The sequence below is a fragment of the Aphelocoma coerulescens genome, chromosome 7 (genome assembly GCF_041296385.1).
Source record: "Aphelocoma coerulescens isolate FSJ_1873_10779 chromosome 7, UR_Acoe_1.0, whole genome shotgun sequence".
In the NCBI taxonomy this organism is placed as follows: domain Eukaryota; kingdom Metazoa; phylum Chordata; class Aves; order Passeriformes; family Corvidae; genus Aphelocoma; species Aphelocoma coerulescens.
In genome coordinates this window covers 34,474,647-34,500,893 of record NC_091021.1, presented here as the reverse complement: position 1 = coordinate 34,500,893, position 26,247 = coordinate 34,474,647, and the positions used below count along the sequence as shown (strand labels likewise).

General features: G+C 40.6%; 1 protein-coding gene across 2 annotated transcripts in view; it reads right to left on the bottom strand.

Moving 5' to 3' along the window:
* The window catches only part of SPOPL (speckle type BTB/POZ protein like), a 33,566-nt gene extending 12,219 nt beyond the window's left edge, over positions 1-21,347 (bottom strand). For both annotated transcript variants that reach the window (XM_069021262.1, XM_069021263.1), the window contains exons 1-5: positions 21,101-21,347; positions 6,128-6,262; positions 5,827-5,948; positions 5,408-5,559; positions 1,732-1,859 (exon numbers count right to left, since the gene is read on the bottom strand). In XM_069021262.1, the coding sequence (XP_068877363.1) occupies positions 1,732-1,859; positions 5,408-5,559; positions 5,827-5,948; positions 6,128-6,205 (480 nt within the window). In that variant the 5' untranslated portion in view covers positions 6,206-6,262; positions 21,101-21,347. The remainder of the gene's footprint in view (positions 1-1,731; positions 1,860-5,407; positions 5,560-5,826; positions 5,949-6,127; positions 6,263-21,100) is intronic.
* Between the last annotated feature and the right edge of the window lie 4,900 nt (positions 21,348-26,247).

The window sequence follows — 26,247 nt, the reverse complement described above, 5'->3', positions numbered from 1 at the left end:
AGTCAGTGATCAGTTACCTTCACTAAATACCTGCTACATCTGACAAGTTTTATCAAGCCAAATGCAATATAGGCTTAAGAAGCGGTAAGCCAGTTTTCCAAACAGGAAACAAGTAGGAAGGCAAACATGGAAATTGGAATTTAACAGTTAAGTTGTGAAAGGACAAAAACTTCAGGCTTGTCTATAGAAACAGGTCCTTCAAACAACACCTGTCATTTCTAAGGACAGCTGAAAAGCTGATATCACACATCCAAAGAAAGAAATTCTTAAAATATTTGGATTTCCAAGTTTTTCCTTCACCCTGAAACAAGCCAGAAGTTATTTTAACACACTCGCTGTGAACAACTAAATGTTTTACTTCATTCCACATTTATAATCACAGTAGGTCCAACATTTCACAAAAACCACTCACATTAAAACATCAAGACATTTTGTCAGTGATTAGCATCAGAATTTAAATAACAGTGTTCTCTGTGGAAAATTCAGTATTTCTTCTACTTACATTTTTTAAACAAACTTAATCTCTAAAATTAGAGTGATCTATTCCAAAACCAAATGCTACTTTTAAGAGCTGCTCATTTACATCAAAATGTTCATTAAGAGGACAACTTAAGAAGAGAAAATACTCAAAAGTATCTTTACAGAACCATAAAACACTTGTTATATCTGCTTTTATCACCCAAATAATTGTATTCAAAACAAATTAATCATGCAGCTAATTTAACTTGTCTTAAGTGAAAATAAGATGCACTATATTTGCAATATTTAGTCTCAAGGGCCACATTTCAATTATTCTTCCTACCCAGCATAATGACATATAATTAAATTGTAATCTTGCCAAGACAATTTTACACATTTCCTGTAAATACACAGATCAAAGCAAACTTATTAGCAGTTAGAGCATCTATCATCCTCCTAAGTCACTAATCACTTTATGGCAGCCCAGATAACCAGCCAATGTATATTCAACATACAGTCCACTTACACTGCTACTTTCTCTACTTTCCATTTTTAACACTAAGCTTTTTACTGAAATTTAATATGAAAATTTAGGTTATGAACATAAATGACATTATAGAAGAATGGACCCACAATACACCGTGAAGTTAAATTTATACTACAGCTCTCAATATTAATTTTCAGTATCAAACACACCTTCTAGAAGATACTTGCATTTGCTCAGAAAACAAAATATAACAATTAGCCCAAAAATAAAGTGTTTAGTTTACTGGAAAGACCTGTTCATTGCTTAAAGCCATCAATTAGGATATTACAGGAATATAGATTCTGACAATTAGTTGGGTTTTCTTTTATAATGTGAACCAGTATGTGAACATTTCCTCCTGCTTATCCAGTGAAAACCAATCCTCTAATTCCAAACACAACTTCTTTAAATAAAAGTGACCTCAGTAAAATAGCATTTCTGTGGACAGCACACACCAGCCACCTTTGGCATAAATAATTCTACAGTCGATTCTGATGTAACTGGGGCAAGTTCATGGAGAAGTCCAGCAGTTTAAAAGTGATCAATTCAACATTCTACACCTCAGTGTACAAGCACCAAAAAACAGAACAAAATGCAATGCAGACAAAGCAGTGTATATTTTACCAAGCTTCTAGATTTCAGAAGACAATTTTAGAGCATGTTCTGCTTAAATAAACATAAATCTCTCCTTATTAGAGCAGAAAACATTTTATTTAAAATTTTATTACTGAAAAATGAATACCCACCTCACAAAATAATGTAAGCTTGTCATCTGGTAGAAGACCATTAGCTTCATCTAGTAAAAAATCTCTTCGGATAAATTTCTTAAACCCCCAGTCCTTGCCTTGCACAAATCGATACGCTCTTTGGCTTTCTGATAAAAAATTGTGCACAAATACAGCAAGTTAAAGGAAAATATTAACAAATAACACCTCATTCCACATCAAGGCTAAGTGTTAATAAAAAAAATGAATCAATTTCACACATTTGGATCACATGTCACGTTTCTAGAAAACACAGAATGGATTAAAACCTTTTTAATATTGTAATAGTGTTATTTTATAAAACACTTGATAGAACTTAGTAGAGCACAATTTGCAATTCAAACCATATCATCTCCTTAGATCTCTCTGGCACCATCCAGCACAAGGAGTTTTTTCAGTGAGTGTTTAAGAAAGCCAATGTGTCAAAACAGGAATTGTTCAGAGGGAAGCACCATTACAATGAATTTGTCACCACAAACCCATCCTGACAACGCTCTGCAGTTGTCATAACAATGTGGTTTGACTTCTTCCTGAAACGGAAAATCTTGTTTCACAGGTTGAAATTAGTTTGCAATACAGTAAAAGCATTAAAATAGCAAAACAGAAATAAAAGATTTCAAGTAGTTAACTATTTTTTGTCATTAAAAGATATTACTTATATTTACCTTTTAGCCCTAGTTACAAGAATTTTTTTTTAACTTTTTTTTCCCAGTTCTAATGTTCACAGCCAAAAAAAGAATTCCCACAGTCATCTCAGTGCAAACACATGTAAATTCAGTAAGATCACACATTTTACATGGCTGGCTCACTGAAAAGTGGCCACTTGTTCCGCAAATTAAACCACAGGAAAGAGCACCATATACTTTAACTCAAATAGGAGAAAGAGGTTATTTGGAAATGGCTTTGAGAATCTAAGCAGGATAAAGCACATTCTGAATTATATTTAGAAAGATTGTTCAAAATTAAGACAGCAAGAATACTTCTGAAATAAGACCATAGAGGGAAGTGGGGAGGGATCTCATGAAGAGTTCTTTAAGAAAAAACTTTCCTTTGATTCCAAGAAAGCTGGGCAAAAAACACATCACCATCTCATTTGCTGTATGCAGAGATGCTTCAGCCTTCCAAAAAGCAATTTAGAAGTTTAAGTCAGAAGTTTGTAATAAAAGCAACATGTTTTTCATGACAGAATCTGTTAAAATATCATTCCTTCTACAACCTCCAAAATGAAGCCATCAGCAAAGCCAGACTTCCCTGCTCTATTGACCTTGGCAGCATCACTGGAACACACTTGACCACGTACCACAGAAAACACACACGTGTCACACACTGCCCTCACCACCAAGAGCTGGAAAAATTACATTCACAACAGCTCTTCACTAGGATTGTATCAAGCAAAATATCCTGTCGAGATTTTCACTGTATTTTCAGAATACACTGCAGAACCACCTGGGAGCTGACACTGCAGGAGGTGTGAGGTCTCTACCACTGCCACTTCATCACACTCCCAGTTCAACAACCCCCCTGTTCACACAGAGCACAGAAGCAGAGGAAAATGCACTTACTGAAGTGCAGTGTGGGCTTTGAGGGCGACACAACAAACACACAACACTGTTCACATTTGAAAATCTGTATACCAAAGAAGAAAATCACGTTTTAAAAAAATATTGTCTAGGGTTTTTTTGGCATCTGGATTAGTGTTTTCAGATTTTCACCAACTTTTAACCTCATTAAACTGAATGAAAAAGATTCAGAAAATCACGTTCCAAAAGGATTCAAAAATTTCTTTTTTAGATTCAGCCCAGTTCCTTATTCTGTGGACTTAGATTTCACTCTTAGCAGCAACAACCAGTGTTAACCCCCAAAATTAAGAGCAAAAACAGAGCAGCATAAAAGTGCAAATGTATTTTTCTTCTAATAAAGTTAAAATGTTAGTTTGCTCTCTGTTTCATACATAGCTTCACCCCTTGAAGCAGCAGCCTATGCATGAATTATCCATTTACAAGGGACATTGGAAGTGGGGCATCATTTTCCTGTCTCAGTAAATGCACAGCATCTACAGAAGCAGATGGCAAATGGCTGGAGAGTCCAAGAAATAAGACTTCTGTTGGTAATTTCCAAAGTGAAAAGATATTTATAACTCCTGTGGTGCCAAACACAGCACACATACTATTGCAGAAGCTGAAGACACACCCACTCATAGGATTTTTAGCACTGCAGGGGATGATGAACCAACAGAGCTGATGGGCCAGGATTTGGGTGTTTGCTGCAGACCTACTGGTCAGGAACAATCAGGTCACTGGAGATGGGGGTCCTGGGTACAACAAATCAACAAGAACCCACAATGAACCCCATAAGGTGAAAAAGGAAAAGCAGGACATAGCTAAAGACTAAAACAGGCTGCCCAGATAAGCTGTGGAGTCTCCATCCTTGGAGCTCTCAAAGCACCACAGGTCCAAGCAAACTGCTCAGGCTGACCCTGCTTTCAGCAGGGGTTTGGGGCCAGCCAGCCTCCAGAGCTCCTGTGCAATCTCCACAATTCTGTGCTTCTGTCATTATCTCCAAATAGTTTTTGATGCAGTTTCACATTTTATTACAAACACCAATCCACTCCTGGACTGTGTCAAGTCCAAATGTACACACTCTCCAAATGATTCTCCAAATGTACACAAGTGCAGCTTTGCTCCAGAAGCAAGAAGCTTGCAGGGACTGAAGAAAACACCTCCATCAGTGTAAGAGGATTAATACAGTGAAACATGCATGTGAAACATACATATTTGCCTTCCTTCCAAAAAGTCCAATAATTTAATTTTAACATTTGAACTCAGTTCTATGGATTTAATTTAGAGGCTACAAGTGGGCTTAGTTACATAAGGAGAAATAGCATGAACTTTGGCTATAAACACTGCAGAACTATAGACTTTTCATAAGAAATGCAGAACTTGCAACAAAACAGGGCCTGAAACATCTCTTAAGTCCTGGAGCAAAAGGGAAGAAAAGTAAGAGATATTCTTCACAGACAGGAGTTGAAGCAGCACAAATTCAGTGCAGATCAGGATTAAATTATTCATTTTCACAAAAATCCCAGCTTTCCCAAAAAGCATTTCCAATGAAGGTTGTGTGAAACTAAGAGCTTTCCATACATTTTTCATATCAACACAACAATTAAATCAAATCACCAATTATTTCAAAGTCTTCTAATTCCTTGGGTACATGGCTCATGTTTTTAAACTGATTACAGTGCAAATCAGCTGAAATAGACCAAAATATTGTAAAGGACATCTAAAAAAACCAGCCACATATGCTTATCCTAATGAACTATAGAAATCAAACACTTCCACTGTAGCTACAAACAAGCAAATACACCTCTACTAACAGGAAGCAAGAATAATCTACTGGAAAAACTAAGTGACAAGGACCTGGAATAACAGCAGTTGGCAACGTGCTGTAATTTATACTGCTCAGGATAGAATGAACACAGCTCAGTGATCAGAAACGTGTGAAACATGAACAGGATTTTATAATTAAGTTTCTAAAAGGAAATTTAAAAAAGGTATTTTTAAATTTTATCTCAGTATTAAATTCTGCTCTCAACTGAAGAAAATTACATTGCTGATGTTCTTCAGGATGTTCTTACAAAACCACATTAATATCCCCTTACCCATGGCTTTCGTTTCTTCTCTTTTAGCATTCAGCAGGGAAAATTTGAATTTTGCTCTGACTTCACTTTTTGGACAACTGACTAAAAGCAAATACAATGACAAATAGTCTTTGCTTTCATCATCTAATCCCTTTGGATTCACTCTCAGGCACCTGAAAAAAAAGAAGAAATAGTAATTTTTAAATGGTACCCAGAATAAATTCAGAAATACTTTTACAAGACACAGTAATAAATGCTACTGAAATAAAGATTTCCCTTGTGATTGCCGACACTTTGAAATTAGAACCAATCCATACCTACAGTAAAACTCCAAGAAGTGTCCAAGTTTTAATATTTATTTGTAATTTAACTTTACATTTTTTGTGAGTAAAAAAAAACCCAGAACAAAACCAAAGCACTTGCTCAAATAAAGACCTTACCACTTCATTTTGTCATTTGGCCCTGATGAAAATGTAGAACTCTTTAAAACTTCACCCATTTCTTCACGGCAAAAACTGAAGTTATTAATGGTCCACATGTACGAAAATTTTACTACTTTAACCTGAACAAAAGATCAGAAAATGTTAAGAAAATTTAACTTGCATACCAAGCATTAACTATGAGAACTACTTAGGCTGTCAGCTATAATTTTTCGATATGTCAGTAACTTTAATTTGGTTTTTCTTAGCAATTATTATGACAATAAAAGAAAATAAAGCCATTGGAATTTATGTAGATTACCTGTGTGTAACACCAGCTTTCAGCCACAGGTCCACTGGACATCTCCCCAGGAGGAGGTGGGGTGGGAACCCTTGACATTGCCACTTATTGCAGGTTTATAGTATCAAGAGAGCAATCCAAACTTCAGCAATTCCCCTAAAAAAAGTAATTCATACATTTTGTTCATCCTTTTTGAGGTGTGGGAAACACAAAAACTCCTATTACTGTGTTTACTACATGATGCATCTGAAAATTAAACCTGAAAAGAGGACAATGGCTCTGCTGGGTGTCACACATTAACAACCACTGGAGCTCAAAACCTGCAGGCTGAGCCCTCACACAACAATTTATAAAAATAAGCACCTCTGCACACGCCACCACTAATGACATTATTTTGACACCTCCTTTGCAAATTACAACTTTGCCCACTCCAGAAGTGTTATAACTTTCTTCAGGCTCTTCTCCTTTGATTTGCAGAGTACCCAGAGCACTCAGTTATTAGTACAGTGCCTTAGTTTTCCACCCAGACATAATTCAGAAGAACACTCAGCCACCTGGGAGTAGAATAGGTTCACACAACCCTGAGATTTCTGAATGGAGGGTAAGAAATTAAACCTGCACTTCAAGTAGTATTTTCTTTCACAGGTGCCTTCTATCTTTAACACCAACAGACACAGCTGAAGAACTATAATCAACCATGTGCTCGATCCCTCTCAAAGGACAAAGCTGGAAAACAGCTTCAGTCAACTCCCCAGCCCTGCAGAACTTTCCAACAACAAATAAAGTTATGGACTATCACCACCTAACAGAGCACTACAACTCCTTCTGCCCATCAGGAACTGAGTCACTTGCCCAGATCCCTCACACCTGGCTACAGAGCAGTCATTGGGCCTGGCTCATGAAAGAAGGTGGGCCCATGAGAGGGCAGCTCTGGCTTCCTGGCTGGCTCTCCTTCAAGGGAGGGTTTGCTCTCAGCTGTAGACAGGTTCCTGTCACAAGCACAGCCTCTCACTTAAGCTGCTCCATTAAACTGCTAAGAAGTGAAATGAACCCTAATCAAACCAGAAGAAAGTCAATTATTTCTGCCACAAAACATTTTCTCTTAGTACAGAAAGTTTCTTTAAACATACCCTGCTATCACTTAAAAGCAACCATCTTTCTGCAACATTTGACTGCTTCACTGTATAGCTCTTTTTCACTGTGACAGAACAGCATTCATTGTCTTCCTCAAAAGATGGGATTGCACATCACTAATCATGATGGAACTCTCCAGGGACGGAGCAACACTTAGAAACAAGGTTTTATGCAAACATTGGTAAAAAGACACTGCGAGAGCACGTACAATTCAGTCATGATGTGAACAAGTTTATTATTCCTACAGGAAGAATTCTGTAGTGTGAATTGCTATGATCCTCACTGGATGTCTTCCCACCTGCCTTTCTGGTACTGCTTCTCACTCACAGTATGAAGTGGCCCTTCCACATCAAAGCCTCCTGACAGGGGATTGCTCTGATTCACATAAGACCTTGAAAAGAAAGCTAATTCTCAGTTTTCACCAGATGAGGAAGCAGATGCTTTATAATCATATCCCTTAACGAATCTCTACCAACACATCTGCTATGACAGGGTGAAAACAAAATATTGAATAGGTCTCCTGCAAGATATGGATCCCTGAGACATTGAAAACTAATCATACATACAATTCAGCTGTCTTTAATAAATGAGTTTTCCCCAAATAAGGCTTGTATTTGTGGCAGCATTCAGTACTTCATTAGTACTTTCCATAAATGAAAAACAAACAGCTCCCTAAATTTAAGATAACTGAGCTTGTTTGCCTCATATTTTTTTAAGCAGGAAACACATATATTGTGCATGTTGTATTTACAGAGTTTTTGCTTACATGTTTACAATTGGTTTTGATTCTCTGTACAGAAGCACCCAGAGTACAATTCCTGGGAAGGATACATATCCACTTCCGCTTTCGTAAAGCAAATATCAGCACTTATATTACTCTTATTTCTGGAAGCACATCCTACTCAGTGGTAACAACTGAAGCTGTTCCCCAAACGCAACAGATTTGACAAAAAACCATATCCTGAAAGGGTTAGAACAGCTTACCTCAGCCTTACTGAACCTGCTTGCTGCTCCTCAATTCTCCAAAGCTAAAAGCAAGAAGAAATACAGCACATTCCTTATTCTGTCATTTGCATGAGATGCACAGGACTGTCTCGTCTCTCATCTGCACCTCAATTCTTCAGTCCATTAGACCAGTCAGCTTCCAGTAACCATGAAGGAACAGCAGATCTGAGCCAAATTTGCTCTGAAGTGGTTTCTAAATTGGAAAAGCCTGAAAATAACTGCTGTACACAATCTCTTTTAAGAAAGTGTTCAGTGACCTTGGGCCAGCTACCACGAGTTATCTGCCCACTCCTGTCTCACAGCTAAATCATCTTGATTCACTGAGAATTTAATTCCAAGCAAAGGTAGTTATTTGCAATTATTTTCAGGTCCATCTGTTGCCTTGTCTCTGTACCTGATCTACACAGGGCATCTCTACTTCAGAGGCTGCTTCCACCTGCTGCAGGGCCTTTATTTAAGGAAGGCCTGATTTTACCTAAGTACACTTCCCAGGTCCTTTTGAATAGCCTCAGCTTTTTGTAAAGTTTCCCCTTTACAGTACTAGAACCAGACAACTGATTTTCATGACCTTTTGGTACATCTCTTAGGATCAGATTTCCACCTCACTTTTTTTGCAAGGATTTACTATGCCAATCACATTTTTAGACTGAGAAAACTGGCAGAAAGCAGTAACTTTAAATCCTTGATACTGGGAGTCTGCGTTGAGGAGCTGTTTGTATTTTTTAGTACACGTGGGCACACAACTTAAAAAAAGCAAGGGACCAAACAAAACAAACTGAATAATGGAGAAGGAATAAACAGAGCATCTGATGCTCTGTTAACGTGTACCAAAACACGGGGAGAAGGATGGAAATGGTTAAGCAGATCTGTCCCTCACTTTACTTAATCAGTTAATTGGGATTTGGGTGAGGTCATAGGGACATTTATCAGAACTTCAAGGTGAGAAAGAACACAAGCTTTAAAGATGCTGTCCTGAAGTGCAGAGATGTTTTGAGAAGGTCTTTTGCAGTCCTCAGACTGTCAGACCATGCTGAGTGGCCACCAATGGTCACCAGGGCAAAGGGGACCCTGAAGGTGAAAACAGAGATGCAACTACACACTCACCCTTTGTTCTACTGTGCTCTGCATGGGGAGGAGACTAAATACTACTTTGAAGACATTGTTTATGAATCATTGATTAGCCACTGTCATCAGCCCTGACAAAATGGTTCTTCCAAGTACCAACCCCTCATCACAGCCTATTAGACCAAATGGTTGGGAACAGAGAGAGCTGCAGTTCACAAAACCAGTCGGAGAATGGCTGGGAGGAATTAAATCAGTGAAGGGCAGGAAGACAGGTCTGCTATCTGTAGGATGAAACAACTTAGAGGGACAATTTTCATGCTAGAACCTGCATTTATTACTCTGCAGGCTATCGTGAACAAAGCAGCAGAAATGATGGAACATTATCAGACAATAGCTCCAAGAGTTTTCAGGCAGTGCTGTGCCTGTCTGGACAGGGCTAAACAAACCAGTCCGTGTGGCCATTCTGCCAGGCTGAAATGTCTTGACCATCAGGGCAAACATGCACTGGGAACAGGAAAATGAGCTTTAATGGATGGGGTAAATGAAGTTTCTGGTTTTCAAAAGGAAAATAAGATGTATTTTTAAAGGGTGTCAAGTTCCTTTGTTTGGGTTTTTTCTAATGAAGTGATATATTCATACTGAATGTTGTACAGCAGTCAGTGATGATTTAATTCAGTTTGTGTTCACTGTCCTACTTAAAAAAAAAAAAAAAAAAAGGAGAAAAGGTCAAAGGTTCTTTGCTTGTGCTTCCAGACCCCAAACATGATGGGCTTATCACTTCTTCTACTGGTCTGTTAAGGAAGGCACTGGCTTCACCTGATAATCGTTCTGCAAATAGACCAGATTCTGTTAACTCAGGATCTTTGAGGAGCTGATCCTCCTACAGTGAGCAGTAGGCAGAAATAAGATGAAAAAGGGGGATTTCTCAAAGCACATTTTATTTAGGAATTAGCTGAAGAGCTCTCCTAGTCAAACAAATACTTGTGCTAAATTTAAAGCCATCTCAAATTGATTATTGTTAATTAATTACCTGCACACACAGTGTAAAGAAAGCACAGGCTACCTTCCAAAAAATGTACTTACAAAGATTCTCATCACAAGCTGGATCAGCTCTCTACTTTCCTAACTTTTAAAATGAGATCTTAAGATTCAAAGTGACTTCCAACATCAATAACATGACTTTCAAAAACATTATCTTGTTTCCCTCTCTGAAATTGAGTATTTATCAACATTATTCTAAACAAAGTTACTTTTCAACCTCTCAGAGCTAGACAAGAGCACATTCCCAGTCTCTTACATCTTGTGCTGGAATTATCTCAGCTTTTTTACTGAAAAAAGTGACTAGCTCATTAAGAAAGCACCACATACATAGGAAGACACAAAGAAGAATTTTCTACACCCCCAATAATAAGTCCACAAAACACTTCATAAACCTGTTTCAAGAACAGCCCTGTTAAGAGGATGTTGGGCCAGCTCTCTCACTAGGAGCAGCTCAGTGCAACAAGCAGATCCCAGGAGTTGTGTCAGGGCAGTCACAGTGGAGCAGGTGCACACGAGGTGTTGCACATTAACCACTGACCATAGCAATGGTTTATCTCGGTGTTTCAGTGAGGGATTGCAGCCAGCAAATTGCTGGTAGCAATGGCTAAACAAACTGTCTTCTGCAGAGTACCCAACACACCCCGAAAGTCAAATCCAGCCTGCCAGAACCCAACCCACAGGTAGTTCTCCAAGCAAATCAGTGACCCTGTCCTGCTCCCTCAAGAGCGAGAAGAAAAGCACATTGTGAACTGGGTGATCAGTTCCTGCTGAGCCTCTTCCTTCCAGCATCCCTTCTTCCCAGGGCTTGAGCCTCCAGGATCAAAGTGGTTCCCTCTTGGGTCACATCAACAAATTAAACATGCATGTACTGCATATTCCATTTGGATGGTGACAGTCTTTTCCTGAGCAGGGCAGAACATTGCACAAAACACAAAGCTGTTATGAATTAACTTTTTGTCCCTTCTCTGGAAATACTGATATTTTATCACTGGCTGAAATAAAGATCACCTTCTAAAGCTGAACTGACAAATAACACCCCATTCCTCCAAGTTTTTATTCCTAGTAAATACATAATTCCAAAACCAAATACAGTTTGTGAAATTTTCAGGGCTTGGTTTTTTGGGGAAAAAAAAAATCTGAAGTAAGTCTTTCATTCAGTAAAATCAGCTCCCAAAAACCCACTCAAAATAAACGGTTACAGAGATACTAGTCTAGTTACAGAGATACTTATTTCATTTCCTCTCATAAAATGATCACCAGAAAATAAAGTATTACATAGTATTATATAATTAGCATGTAAGTGTTACATGTAAAACTATCTATCAGTATTTGTTCAGGGAATCAGTTTTGTTTTTTCAATTACAGAGAAGGCAAATTCTTGGGAAAAACGCCATCATCACTTCTTGGCTGAGAAAGAGTACATTTATGAATATAAAAATGAAGGAAACAAACAAAGCCAATCAAAATAGTTATGTCTGAAGTGGACATTCCAAGGCCCAAGACAAAGTTACTCCTGCAGTCTACCATGTGAAGCAATATTCCAGCTGGATGACAGTTCTAGGTAGCATCAGCTTATGAAGGCCAAACTATTTAAGAGTGAAAAAAGCTGTGTCCCTTTCTGATTGATCACAGAAGGATTTGTGTAACAGCCACCCACTACCTGGCTCACACTTATTCAGTGGCATAAAATGCCTGTGGCTTGAAATTTTTTTTTTTCTGTTTAAAAGTTTGTCTTATAAGCCAATTATGCTTACATAAATTCCTAAGATTTTTACTAGTAAGTAAAAAAAAAAAAAAATGAACTTTGCAAAAAATAGGATTGTTTTTTTTAATTAGGAGGATTTGTATCCCTTCACAATTGATCTTTTTGAAAGAACTGCTGCTGTATTACCTAAACAGCTAACTATTAAACTAAGTTTCCTGCTGGATGATCCACAACACAGTAACAGATGTCTGAAAGGTCTATTAAGCTCAGGCAGTTTTGCAATTTGTTCAGTTATTATCTTCTCTGAAAACAGACTCAAGATATGCCTAAGAAAATTTAAATACTGTGTTTAGCATTTATTGATTTTAATCCCCATCTATCACTGCATCATTTGAGCGAACAGAATTACTCATCCTTACACAATTGCAATCACATATATCCATCCCTAAGTTAGAAAACCTATAGGTTAAGGATGTACTACACTTCACATTATCTGTAGTACTTCTAACATGAAAAATTTCTCCTTTTTTGGGGCAAAATATGGGAACAGCAGTTGGACTACACACAGGAAAACCCTATGACACTTACTGAAGAGGCAGCCCGTAACAGTCACAAAGGTTTGAGGCTTTTTTAGAACATGATATTAAAAAATGCTTATTTAAGTATTTGTTTGCTCTGGAACCACACAACAGCAACCAAGTTTACACAAACCCAGGCTCTGGGGCTTAAATCAGAAGCTCTGGCTGCTCCTGTGCGCTTCATCCTTAACATCTCACCCCTGCCATCCCACAGCTCTGCTGGAAGCCTGTGCTCTGCCAGGAGACACAACCAGCAGCCACAGCACGAGCCAATTCATGACTCTCTCCACACTGTTCCAGTGAGAAAAAAATACTACCATGGACTGGACTGTGACATATACACTCCATATACACCCTGTCACCCCTGCCCAGGGACAGTAAACTCCAGCAAAGAGAGGGCAGGCAGCTGGGGTCACAGACATCTCAAAATAGCTGCAACTAAGACTCCGGAATCTAAAAGCACATCCCCGTGGTGGTTCCAGCAGAAAAGCCCCAGCAAGGCAAAACCCAGCACATGGGAAATGCCCAGCTTTTCAGGAGGGTGGTGGTGTACCTATGGCTGACAACACTGAAGTCAGCAGCTCAAAATTAGCAAGATAGTACCTATTAGTTGTACAAACTGAAAATTTTCAGGCTTTTCTCTAAATTTTCTTTCCTACCCTAAGCCTTTGAAAAATAAAGTTGAATTTTAGCTCAGCTGAGAGAAAGCCCAAGTGCTCAGCAGAGCTGGAGCTATAGCTGTCTAGTTTACATCAGCCAAGCTTACTGATAAAAATCCCCCAGCATTAGCCTTGCATTATTGTTCTGTAATACAGGAAACCCACTGTGCTCTGTATTAGATATCCCAGACCATTCCCTACAGCAGTCATCCATCCATTTCCCTGGAGAAGAAATGCAAGATTATTTCTTACAGCATTTTTCATTTTCATTGCCCAGTCTAGTTTTACAGGACCCAAAATAAGGGTATTTCCACCACGATTCCTCTTGGGAAACTATTCTATTCAAATAATCTATTGCTGTTGGGGTTTGTTTCCTGGTATACAGCCAAACTGATCTTTCCCCCTCCTTAGTTTCACTCCATTACTCTTACTCCAACAAATCATTAGCATGTGAAAGTATATTAAGTGAAGACATTTTTACCCTAAATGCTTTAGTTACGCACAATTAAGAGTTCACCAAATTGAAAATGCTAATCTTAACTTTCTTCTTTGCACTTGGAACAGAAGTCTGTATTAGCCAACAGAAAGCTGATTTCAACCAAACAAGAAAGTATCTTTCCCTAGGAGATTCACAGCTAGTCTGGGGTGCTTTGGGTTGTTTTGGTTTTCTTTACTTTTAAAACTTGTAAGGTTTGCCAGAAGCACTGCCCTACACTCTTTGGAGACAGGTGTTTTCATTTGCTGCAGAGGAGCTGTACAGAGCAGCACGATGTTCTCCTCATTAACCTCTGCAGACTGGCATCACCTGCAAAGCTCACATCGAACTGCTACAACTGCTTTCAGCAGGCAAAAGCTCATACTCACAGATGTTGTCAGGAGGGGGGCTGATCATCCATTTGTTGCCCTGTTACCTCTCACGGCAAACCAGTGGTCACATTTGTGCACACAGCTGCATCTTGGAGATTCTCAGAGTCACAGCTCATTTCAGGTCTGCTCTATGCCCGAGTGTCAGACCTTGAGAAAAAAAGAACTGATACTTTTAAGCTAGGAAATCGAGAAAAAAAAAAGCCCAAAACTCAATTCTGCCAGAGGACCAAACTGCATTTGATGCTAATTAGCCCAAACAGTCTTGAAATTGAACTAATCCACAACAGCTGATTAGACACATCCTAAGAAAGACAGGCAGGTCAAGAGGTAGAGCTGCACACACACTTGCTTTGGTGAGTATGAAGCAGGAACCTCTAAAAGCCATCAATGCAAGCAAAACTTGACCTCTCAGAATTGGACTGCAGCTAAACTGGTTTAGACCCACAGAGACAAAGAAAATCCTAAAAGTTCATAGAATCATAGAATATCTTGAGTTGGAAGGACAAGTCCAGCTCACAAATTAGTCCAACAGAAACTATCTTCTGAATTTCAAAGACAAGTACATTGTACACCTTCTACCATTCTATTGTTCAAAAAACACCCAGGCACTGTTTTGCTTATACTTTAGGATTTAAGAACCATTCAGACATAATCTGTTTAAGATCCTTTTCCACAACAAGAGCAATTCAAAGTTTGGCAGTTCCCTGTAAGTTTCCCCCCTTACAGCACAGTCTTAGTTGCTCAAGACAGAAGAAAATTTCCCAAGTAAGTAGCAAGGCAAAGAGACTGGCACAGGCCTGTTGGGGTGGCTTGGCTGTGGAGTAAATAGATTTGGTTTCATCTTGGGTGCTGTCAAACAAGGCAGACCAGAAGCAGATCTGAGTCTGCTGCTCTTTGCCTCCATCCACAGAAGACACAACCCTGCTGTGAATCATCCCAACGAGGCCATCTCGTCACACACAGAGCAGTGCCTGCAGTGCTGCCACAGAAAAGTGCTCTCCCAGAGCACTAAAACAAACAGAAGGAAAAAAATGCAATTTACTATCAGGAAATCAAGAAGTCAGCCAACACCAAGTGCTGAGCCTCTCTCTACAAGTGACTCTGGAAACCTCTGAAAGCTCAGACACTGCAATTTATTAGTAACCCAGACTAACACTTGATGATGTTACTGCCATATATCTTTCCCCTCAGCACTCAGCGAGCAGAGTCTCACACTCGTTGGAGGGGATGGCACATTTCCAAACACAACTGCTATTTAAAACATTAAAAATTACGCCTGGCCTGTAAAACAATATTCAAAACCCCCGACTACAGAATAAAGGTGGATTTTGCTTCATGATCTTATTAATATAACTAATCATAACAACTAACTCGGGATATAAAGTTTGCCACACACAAATTTTGAGCAGGTTACTGCCTATGGAAGATTTTCTTTCACTTCCATCATGCCTTCCTTCTCCATCCCTCTGTTTTGGTTTTTTTTTTTTAAGGGAAAACCGACAGCTCAAGAGAATGTTACTAAAAAGGTATTTTTTTTGCCATAAACAAGTCAGGAACTCCCCTAATCACAAGCCTCTCATGAAATGCAACAGTATTAATTCAAATCTTTTGGTTTTATTTACTGTATTTTTTCCCCTGGATCCTGCCCCGTGGATTTTGCAAAACTCACAAAAAATGTATTTATGCAAACTTCTTCAGTATAAGAAGTTTCAGTTTCTTAGAAGCTATATCACCCATCACAACACAATTATTCTGCTGCCATTTTTTATTTAAATTTGTTTGCTATATGCACGTAAGTAAACAGAAAAAAATCTACCTTGACATATTCTGCAGAGATCAGAAAAACCCACTGAAAACAGATTTCATACATTTTATTCCTCTGAAACCATCATATGCCAAGTGCAGTGCCAGACCCAAGAGTGAGATCACACCCACTTGGACAGTCAGGACAGCAATGCATCACATTAACCTGCAACCACACACATCAGCCAGAGATTTCAGACAACTTCGTCTCCAGAATAACATTTTCAGAACTGAAATAATATGACTTTAAATAAGCTCATGCAGACTCTACGTGGAACTTTCCAAATGCATGAAAAAACACCTAAAAATAGGAATAAATCCAGATGTACACAAATAATTGCTGCAATTAACTTTGCACACAGCACAGACACGTTAGTTAAAATGACTGTTTTGTCCTGTTACAGCAACAGGTATTCGATTTGATATGCAAATATCAATATGCCCACTGGTACATCTGATACTTACAAAAAGGAGCTAAAATTCAATATTTTCTTCATATATTGCTCCATCCCTGAAGCTGAAGCAAACTATATTAACCACCTGTTATCTATATGCGTTTCAAAACAGTTCTGGTATTATCTTCAAGAGTTTAGATTACAAACAAGTAACTCTGAAATTAATCCCAGTTAACAAGGAATCTATCTGCCTTAAAATTTAAGAAAAACTGCCACTAAAGAGTGCTGGTTTTGTTGCTGAGGTAATGTCTACAGATGAAGTAATTCAGAGCCCTATTGTGTTCTGTGCTGAAGACAGTAAACATGTGTCTCCTCTTAAAGAATTTAAAGAAATTATTAGCTAATCTGAATAATTAGATTAATATATTAAGCGCTTGGAACAACAAATTACTTGTGTTTAGATTTTATTTCAACTTAAGCCAGTGAGTTTTAACTTAAATGCTGTGTATTGAAATCATCTGTCCTTCAGAGGCTACAGGCCATGTTGATGGAGAAACCAGATTCATCAATTAGAAACCGAATATGAATAAAGAAAGCCAGGAAAATGAAAACTTTTGTGAAGTTTTCCAAAGAAAAAGTCAACATGGAACAGAGAGCTAGAAAGTAGGACACCAGAGGAGAAAGTTACACCAGCTGTTCCTCAGGCCAGAGGAGTTCTGCACCTACACCTAATTTCAGTTGTTCAGGAAGCAACCGCTGATGGCAATCACCCCAAATCCTTTTAGAGACACCCAAGTCTAATTAATTTGCTGAACATTCAGTACACAAGAAAACAAGGCATTTGAAAGACATCAAGTACAAGTCATACCCCCCCCATTTCCTTCATCTCCACTCACAGCCCTACTCATGAATCGATTTTGCAAAAGACTTGACCAACTGGTAAGTGAGGCTCTTGGGAGAGGACAAACATTAAAGGAACAACTAGGAAGGAGGCCAAGAGAAAGCTTGGCTCCCAAGTTTCACCCAGTGATCCTTTCCACTGCACAACAATAAGAGGTTCCCACCCCATGAACTTTGGAAGTTTCCCAACTGCTGGAGACATTTACTCCACCAGCAGCAGCACTGCCTAGCCAAGAGCTACTCTGTTGCATTCTTCCTGGCACACAATTGCTTCTTCTTCCTATAAAGCAGCCAGGTAAATTACAAATCAAATGATACTTCACCTTTGAACTACTTAAGAATTCAAGTCACAATATAGTGCAAAGAGCAAATGTCATGAGAACCTCGGTGGATGAGCTGACACAAACTGTTACAATTAAAAGTAGCATGTGTAATATTTTTCACCAAAAAAGGAAGTGATAAATGGTTTCTGGGAGATGCAAGGCAGTATCAAGGATAAGTAATCTAATTCAGGGAATTTGGGCATGTGAGCTCTCTGGGTTATTCCATGCCAATGACTTTCTGAATCAGCTGAAAGAGTATCTCACTTTCCACTACATTTCCCAAACGCTATATGCAAACACTCATCACAACAACGTTGACAGATACATGCACGGTTGCAAAGTGATTCCTTGTACAAAACATAAAAAACCTTGTAGCTGATAAAGAATAATTTTTAACCAGGCTACCAAAAACCACACTGGAAAGCTATTAAACTTGGATAAAATAAAACCAACAGAGTTGAGGTTTAAAGCTGAGGGGTTTTAGGTTAAGCTCTTTCCAACACTGAACATACACTTCTGCCAAAATTCCACCACACAAGTTGAATAGCTAAAACATTACCAAACCCCCACATTTATGCACTCTCTGTAACACAGTTACACACACTTCTTAAGAAACCCACTGAACTAAAGCAAGCAACCATCTTCTCTCAGTTAAGAACATCTAAATTACCACCACTAAAATACCTCCACCTCTCACAGAGTTGCAACAAATCTCTTTTAAGTACCGAGCACAAACCGAATGAGAGATTTCCTACTTCCATTTGAAGGGACAATTCCAATAGGAAGCCTTTTGATGTGAGTGGGAAAAGAAGCAACAGAATGTCACAGGAATATGAACTGGAAAGTTTCTCAAGAAATCAAAGGAAGGAAGGTCTCCTGTGAATATGCATGTATTTTGTAGAGGGGAAAGGGAATCGTGGAATGACTGGATGGTTTGGGTTTGAAGGAAACTTGAAGATCATTTCATTCCAACTCTGCCATGGGCAGAGACACCTTCTACTGTCCCAGGTTCCTCCAAGCCCCATCCAACATGGCCTTGGACACTTCCAGGAATAGGGCAGCCACAGCTGCTCTGGGCAACCTGTGCCAGTGCCAAGAGCCAAGGTACAAGAGCCTCTTGGAGAGTACAGACAGGCATTAATCAAGCACTGAGGGAAGTGTCTTCTATTTCATCCTAAAAATGCAGGGCCCGGGACATACACAACAAAATGCATGGTCTTCATGCTTTGATTGGGAATACAGTATTTTGAAGATCCCAGGATTTTATGACTACATCAGGTTGCTGCTTCTGGGAAGTGTAACAATCTCACTTTAGACTTCCTTAGTCTCAACCAGGTTTTGCTAAATACACAGGAAGCAGACTGCTTTTGACAAGGAGATAGAAATGCTCATAAGGAGCATATGAACCTGTCACAAAAACTGTGAGAAAAAACCACCAAAAATATCCACTTGTCATCAACAGGAAAATATAACATAAAAAGCAGGCTGAGGTAGTTTTGTAAGGCAAGACACACAGAAGCCTACGCTGTGGGCCTGGAAACATTCAACAGCACAAATTCCTCATTACCACCACTTCTACAAGGGTGTGAGATGCAAGGAGAAAAAACGTGACCAGATGTGAAGAGACTGTATATGAAAGGCTGGAAAAACAGCAAATGCAGACAGAAAACCTGGGAGGAATGAATGAAGAGAGAAGTCAATGAGACCTAGGTGCAAGCCAACTGTTACCTACTGCTGTCCTCAGCTATTTCTTCTGCACTCTAACTTATGCTGATAATGACAACTGGTGTCATTCTCTCTCCTGTATATTTATGTTTAAGTGCTTTCAAAGGCACAAAAATCAACAGCAAAACACAACCTATAGAAAAAAAGAGGAAAAAAAGTAGTTTTATAATATGTAATTTCAGTTGAACATGCAAAACTGTAAACAGCATGCACTGACAGTTGAAACCAGTGACTAGGGCCAGGAAAAAAACTTGGTGGCTTTTCAAATTCATTTTATATTTGTCTATAGCATATACAAGTTTTTAATAGCAACAAGTAGCTTGCGCCGCCTATGCAAGTACAGAATGTAATTCTTTATTTTCACTGACAGTTTAAAAGCAGACTGCAAAGTACCAAAGTTAAAAGTTTGGCAGAAAGCTGTTTCAAGGGAATATAACACCAAGGATATTTCTGGATATTTAAAATCTCAGATTTCCAGAAGAGAGTTAAACGCAGTTTCAGCTGATGTACCAAAGCCTGACAAGTTTGCAGCTTTATATACAAAAGGCATATTGTTTAAAAATTATTTTCCCTTTCCTGAGTAAATATCCCCTTACAGAGTGAGGGGGAAATACCATGCAACAGACACACACTGGAAATCCTTCACAAACATTTATGGTTGTCCTGGCCACACATCCCAGAAGGCCCAGAGAGAGAAGCCAGGTAAAATACTTTCAGAAGTGACAGTAACTGCTAAGTGCCCCTCTAAACAGGGATATTTGTTTCCAGAAATAATAAAACTTCTAGTAAAAACAGAAAAAGGGACTTTTTTTTTAAACCTTTTTTTCTAGTGGTTAAAACAAAATGCCTTGGCAGTCATACAAATGGTTTAGCTCAGAACCACTGTGGTAAAAATTCCTGTAACCATATGGGATATCTATCAAAATAATGCTTTCTGCAGAACTGATAAGAATAAGGAAGGACCCAGCTTGACTCTGTCACAGATTGTTCTTCCTGGCAGGAGGTTCGAAACAATCCTTTTTGTTCAAACGCTATTTTTATAACTCTTAGCATCTCTTTAGAAAAGAACTGAAGAGTATTAAAACTGATTGCTGATTTCAGTACCCTACAGTTAAAAAAAATACCGAGAGCTCATCCATATCACCCACGCTGCTTCCTTTGTTTTGCTGCTTTCCATTCTTTACAGTCTTTCTCACCTACTTGTGCCCTCGAACAGCCTCGGTGTGATGCAAATTCCCCCGGACTCCCGGGAATTTCAGCAGACGACATCATCAGGTGAAACCCAGCCTGAGTCAACTTCACTTCCTGACCACGTCTAAGATGGTGCGCGCAGCCCGGTGAATCGAGGGGAGCTCTGCTCACACACCATTCACTCCCTGCCACAGCGTCCCTCAAACTTTGCCGCAGCCCAAAGACGGCAAACAACCTTCCGACCAACCAGGCCCCCCCCCACACACACCCCTTTTTTTTCTTTCTTACAAGACGCGAACTTCCCAAAAACAAACTGCACCGGGGGGTAATGAGGGCACGGGCGGAAAACACCGCGCTGTTCCGCGGGGCTCTCCGCGGCCGAGCGGCGGGCAGCGCTCACCCCGGGCCTGCGGGAGCCCGAGGCAGCGATCGCCGGATCCCTGGATCGCCGGATCCCTGGATCCCCGGACCCCGCAGAGCCGACACCGCCCGCCCCGGCGGCCGCGGCCCAGCCCGGCCCTCCCGCAGCACCTCCCGGCGCTGCCCCGGGCCCGAGGGCACAACAAAAGCTTTTCCCCCCCGCAGCCCCGGCCCGGCACGTACCGGATCGCGGTGCTGGCGGGGCGGCGCGGCGGGGCTCATTCCGCCGGGGCGGGGACGCTGTGACGGTCACCGGCGCCCGGCGGGAGGCGAAGGCGGCGAGCCCGGGCGGCGGCGGAGCCGCATCGTTGCCCGCGCCGAGTCCCGCTGCTCCCGGCCGTGCCCGCCCCGCGCTCGGCACCTCCCGGCTCCCGCACGGCTCCGCTCCCGCTCCCGCCGCACTTCCGGGAGGGAGCGGTCACGCGGCCGCGGGACGCGCCGCTTCCATCCGGGAACGCGCGCGGGGCGGGGCGGGAGCGGGCGGGGAGGGCGCTGGGCGGGGGCTGGGCCGGGGCTGGGCCGCCCGCGGGCTGTGGGTGAGCGCTCCCGGGATGCTGGGGACCGCAGCGGGCCATCGCGGCACTCAGGGCCATCCCAGAGCACGTGGCGCAGGACTGCGTCCGGATGGGTCGGGAATGTCTCCGCTGAGGGAGACTCCGCACCCTCTCCGGGCAGTCTGTTCGGGAAAAGTGTTCTTCCTCGTGCTCAGGTGGAGCTTCCTGCGCCTTCTCGTGGCCTCGTGTTCTCTTGCCCGTCCAGAAGGATGGAGCACCTCTCCTGAGGGGCTGAGACAAAGGGATTGTGCAGCCGAGAAGAGAGAAGCTTTGGGGTGACCTTGCAGTACTTGAAGGGAACTTACTGGGAAGTCAGGAGGACTGTTTACAAGAGCAGGTAGTGACAGGACGAGGGAGAATGAGTTCAGATGGAAAGAGTAGGTTTAGACCAGATATTAGGGAAAAAATTTATTTTGAAGGTAGTGAGGCCCTGGCAGAGGTTGCCCAGAGAAGCTGTGGCTGCCCCATCCCTGCAGGTGTCCAAGGCCAGGTTGGGCAGGACTTGGAGCAACTTGGTCTAGGGGAAGGTGTCCCTGCCCATGGCAGGGGGGTGGAACAAGATGATCATCGAGGTTGCCTCCCAACCCAAACCATTCCATGTTTCTGTTGCTTGGCACTACCAAGAAGACTCTGGCATCATCTTCTTGGTACCCCCCTTTAGGAATTTATACACATTAGTGAGGTCCCCTCTCAGCTATTGCTTCTCAAGCTTAACAGGCCCAGCTCCCTCAGCCTTTCCTTTTAAGAGAAATGTTCCAGTCCCCCAATCATCCTCATTGCCCTCCTCTGGACCTCTGCTCGAAGGGGTCAGCAGGGCTCCTCTGAGGACTCCGTATTGACATTTATTTCTTGTTTTGTTTTTCAGATGATGTTGACCTGAAATTGACACTCACGAGCTACATCTGCTCCCCAGTATTGGAGCTGGAGCAGAGCCAGTCCTCAGTGACTGCTCCCCCATGTACAGGGCTGGTGTTGGGCTCTCAGCTTCTCACCCTGCCCACAGATCTGCTCCTGGCTGGCACAGGCACAGGCTTCAAGCCCTTCAGTCCACAGCCCCTGACCAGGACTTTTCTGTTCCCTCCACACATTCATATTCACATGTTCAACCACCCAGCAGTTCTGAGAGCTGCTGGTCAGATCTGTTTCCTTTAGAACCAGGTGAATTTCTCTACATCATTGAAGTAGTTGCTTCTAAAAATAAATGGTGCGATAATTTGTAAATTACATACACAGAACCGCAAAATTCCCTGTGGAGGGTTGAAAATAAAACTTAAGCAGTATGTTTTGCTTTGTTTTTCAAACAAACAGGGCTTTAAAGAAAACATCCTCTATGGAGACAATTAAGACCCAGTGACACCTTAATTGCTTCTCTTGAGAATGAGCTCTAAGAATACACACACAGAGCATTGTGCTGTGTAAGGATACCCAGGCTAGTGGGGTTTCAAAATCGATATAACTGCATTAGTGAGGCTCAGAGCCCTGGATAATTCATCCTGCAGAGAAAAACTGCACTGACAGGGCCATACTGCCTTTGGTAGTACTAGTTCTCTCAGAACTATTTCAGGAACCTGTTCAGCACTGAACTGCATTTTCAGATGTCTCAGCGTTTTTTGTTTATTTGGAGTCTTTCACACCAGGCCTTGTAGGAAATAGCTTTACATCTACAGTCAGGACTTATTCCATTTAGTGAGCAGGATTCTTGCAGGGGGACCAGGCTGCTTTTATGTGCCCCACTACTTAGAAGAAAACACTAAACACTCATCATTTGTGAGAAACACAAATAGAACACAGAGTATCAGGATGTTTGGTGTTGTGAACTGTTCAGTGATTAGAGACACTGTTGCAACTGGGAAGTGAAAGATGTCCATTCTTTCACAAGGCAGAATTCAGTCACTCTTACTGGAAATCAGGGATGCATTCCTAGTTGTAAATGAAGAGTCTGCAATGGGAATCTTAGGATTTAAATAGAGTAACTTAGCACATAAGAAAAACAGTGAGTCAAGTGAATCTTTGTATCTAGTAACCATCATCTCCCTTAAATCCCACTCCAGAGAAAGTCTGCAAAGATGAATCATTAACAGAAGTTGTGGAAAACATGCATATTTGCCAGCAGTCAAAAGGTGAGATTACATCTCACGCATCCCTTGGGCTGAAAAGTTCCTTTGCTCACCCTCAGATATACAATATTGTGGGGGTGTGGGCACATGCCACAGCAGGCTGTGTAAATTGTGACCAAGTAGAGCCACTACCACCTTCCAGATCTGGAGTATCCACTTGGATTTAGCAGAAGTTTAACTTATTTTCCTGTGCTTTTCACCCACTGCTTAGTCCTGTTCCCTGCTATTCCCCCGCAGATTCCCGTTTTTGCACCCTCTCAGTGCTAAATTGAAGTGCCACATGTAGCGTTGGCCTCTTATGTAACATTAAGGTGGAATTCTGTCACATCAGGAGGCATCAGTGTGATTTGCATTTTGGCACCACTTAGTGGGTCAATTGAGATAAGTGACCCTTCATGCCAGAGTTTCTTCGTTCTGGTTTTACCAAAACCAGAGTTTGTAATCTAATTAGGACAGAAAATGGTAGAGAAAAACAAGGCAGGGTGCAGTCATTAAGCACACCTCCAGAAAAAAGGTTTTGGCAGACACCGGAGTGAAGACAAAACTTTCCTGGGTCCAGAGTGAATGCCCTGGTCATGCTTCCTCAGGCCAGGCAGGAGGACCACAGGAATATATTCTTACAATATACACCATTTTCTGGCAGGACCTTGGTGGTATTTATACTTTCCAAAGCTTTTCATAGAACGATGCCATGTTAGTTTATTGTCCTAAATAAAACCTAACACTAAATGTATTTAGTTTCCAAATTACAGCCTGGGAAACTATTTCTAAAGAAATCTGAACAAAGCACAATGGCTGTTGTAGTTGCTTTTAGTTGTACACACAGCCAGCAGTACTGACTCCTCTATTTAGACTGCCCATCACTTCTCATTATGAAAAAAACTCTCATTGCACACATTTGTGTGTGGGGAAGGGTTTTTTAATGTGAAAGACCTCTAAAATAATTTTACTTAAGAATTCTCCTAGAAAGATTAAGAAAGCATGTTCACATACAGCTATAAAAGGATTAGTATTTGGAGATTTTAAGTGCTCTAGTCTGGGCAGGCAAGAGGGTGTGATCAAGTTTCAGGCTGTAGGGACTTTCACCTTAGATAAACCCTTCAAAATACAAATTCTGTCTGCTGTAATATTAAACATCATATTTCCTGTGCTTCTATGTGAAATAGAGAATTTATTCTAGGTTATTGATGAGATTTCTTCACCCTTGCTTTGTGATACGAGGTGAGCTGAATTCAGCTGCTGCACATGGTGATGTTAACTCTCAGGGCCTGTAAATAGATTGTTTTTAGTATTACTCCCACAGATTTAAGGGAAGTACTTGCATATGTAAACATGAATTGAAATGATTTGCAAAATGCAGTTGTGAGTGGAAGTCATTTTCTACCCAATAAGTAGTCACATTTCAATGGTGAAATTATATATCCTAATTACAGATTCATTATAAATCTCTTTGAGATATTTCTGGTGAAAGGAGCCATTTATACACATGCATGTAAGCACATTGCTGCAATAGGTTTTTAAGATCCACAACAGGATTGTGTCACTAAAATAACATTTTTGAAAAAATTAAAGACGGGAATATTGATTTAATCTATTTTCTCAATCAGTATAATTATTTTATTAGCGTATTCTAGAAGAATTAATGGCAGATAACCCAAGAGAGGGCTATATCACATGATTTCTGTTTTCTTTTCCAGCCAGTTGTCCAAATGTGAGCACTTTCTGGAGGAATCATGATAAATCTGTAGCATCTTATTTCAACCAACCCTATTTATTTACTTTTAACAGAGCCAGCAGACAACACTGCAAATGTACTGCCAAGATATATGGGTGACTTTGCATTAAGTAAATGCAAAGGCAGATCTAGCTGATATAAATCACAATTTTATGGGCAGTTTTAAAAGACTGAAAAATTTCAGCAGGGAAGTTTTTAGTCTTTTTATAATATAGTGGCTTCAGGATTTGAATTGCTTTTTGGAATTTAAAATTCCAGGGCACTAAGATGTCACTTAATTTAGAGTGACTTTTCCACCTTAAACTATTTTGATATTTTCCTGGGCTTCCTTTCTGAAAAAGAAAAGTAAAGAATAAAACTGTTAAGCCACAATAAACAACTGATTTCCTACAAGGTAGTGATACAGCTCTGAAATTATTCAGTAATGTTTCAACAGAATAGGTCTTCACTTGAAAAGGTCAGTGTTTTGAAGCCAGTACTCTTCACTGTGAAATATATGCTAGTTGTAGCAGGAAGGATTTAGCAAAGATGCAGTTTCTCCTGAGAGAGGAGGGTGGCATTGGAGGAGTGAAGTGCTCCTGCCAGTGGAACAGAGCCTGGCAGTGGGGGATGAGTCACAGGCAAGTCTCTGTTTTTCCTGATTCAGTGTGAATTTTGATCTTCTATCTTTGACCGCAGATAAAAACCTCCAAGCTACTGTAACCACCAAGTCTTCTCTGTTTATACTTTGTATAAACAAACACTGGTTTTAGCAGAGACTTGAATTTGGGACTTCCAAACTTCGCCTGAGCTCAGCAGCTGCTGGGTGTGAGCTTCCCTTTCTTCTTCCATTAAAAACAAATAAATAGACACTGAAAAGATTTTCGTGCAAAATATGAAAACATTTCAGTTTTCTAACTTCCATAAGACAGTAAAATGTTTCCC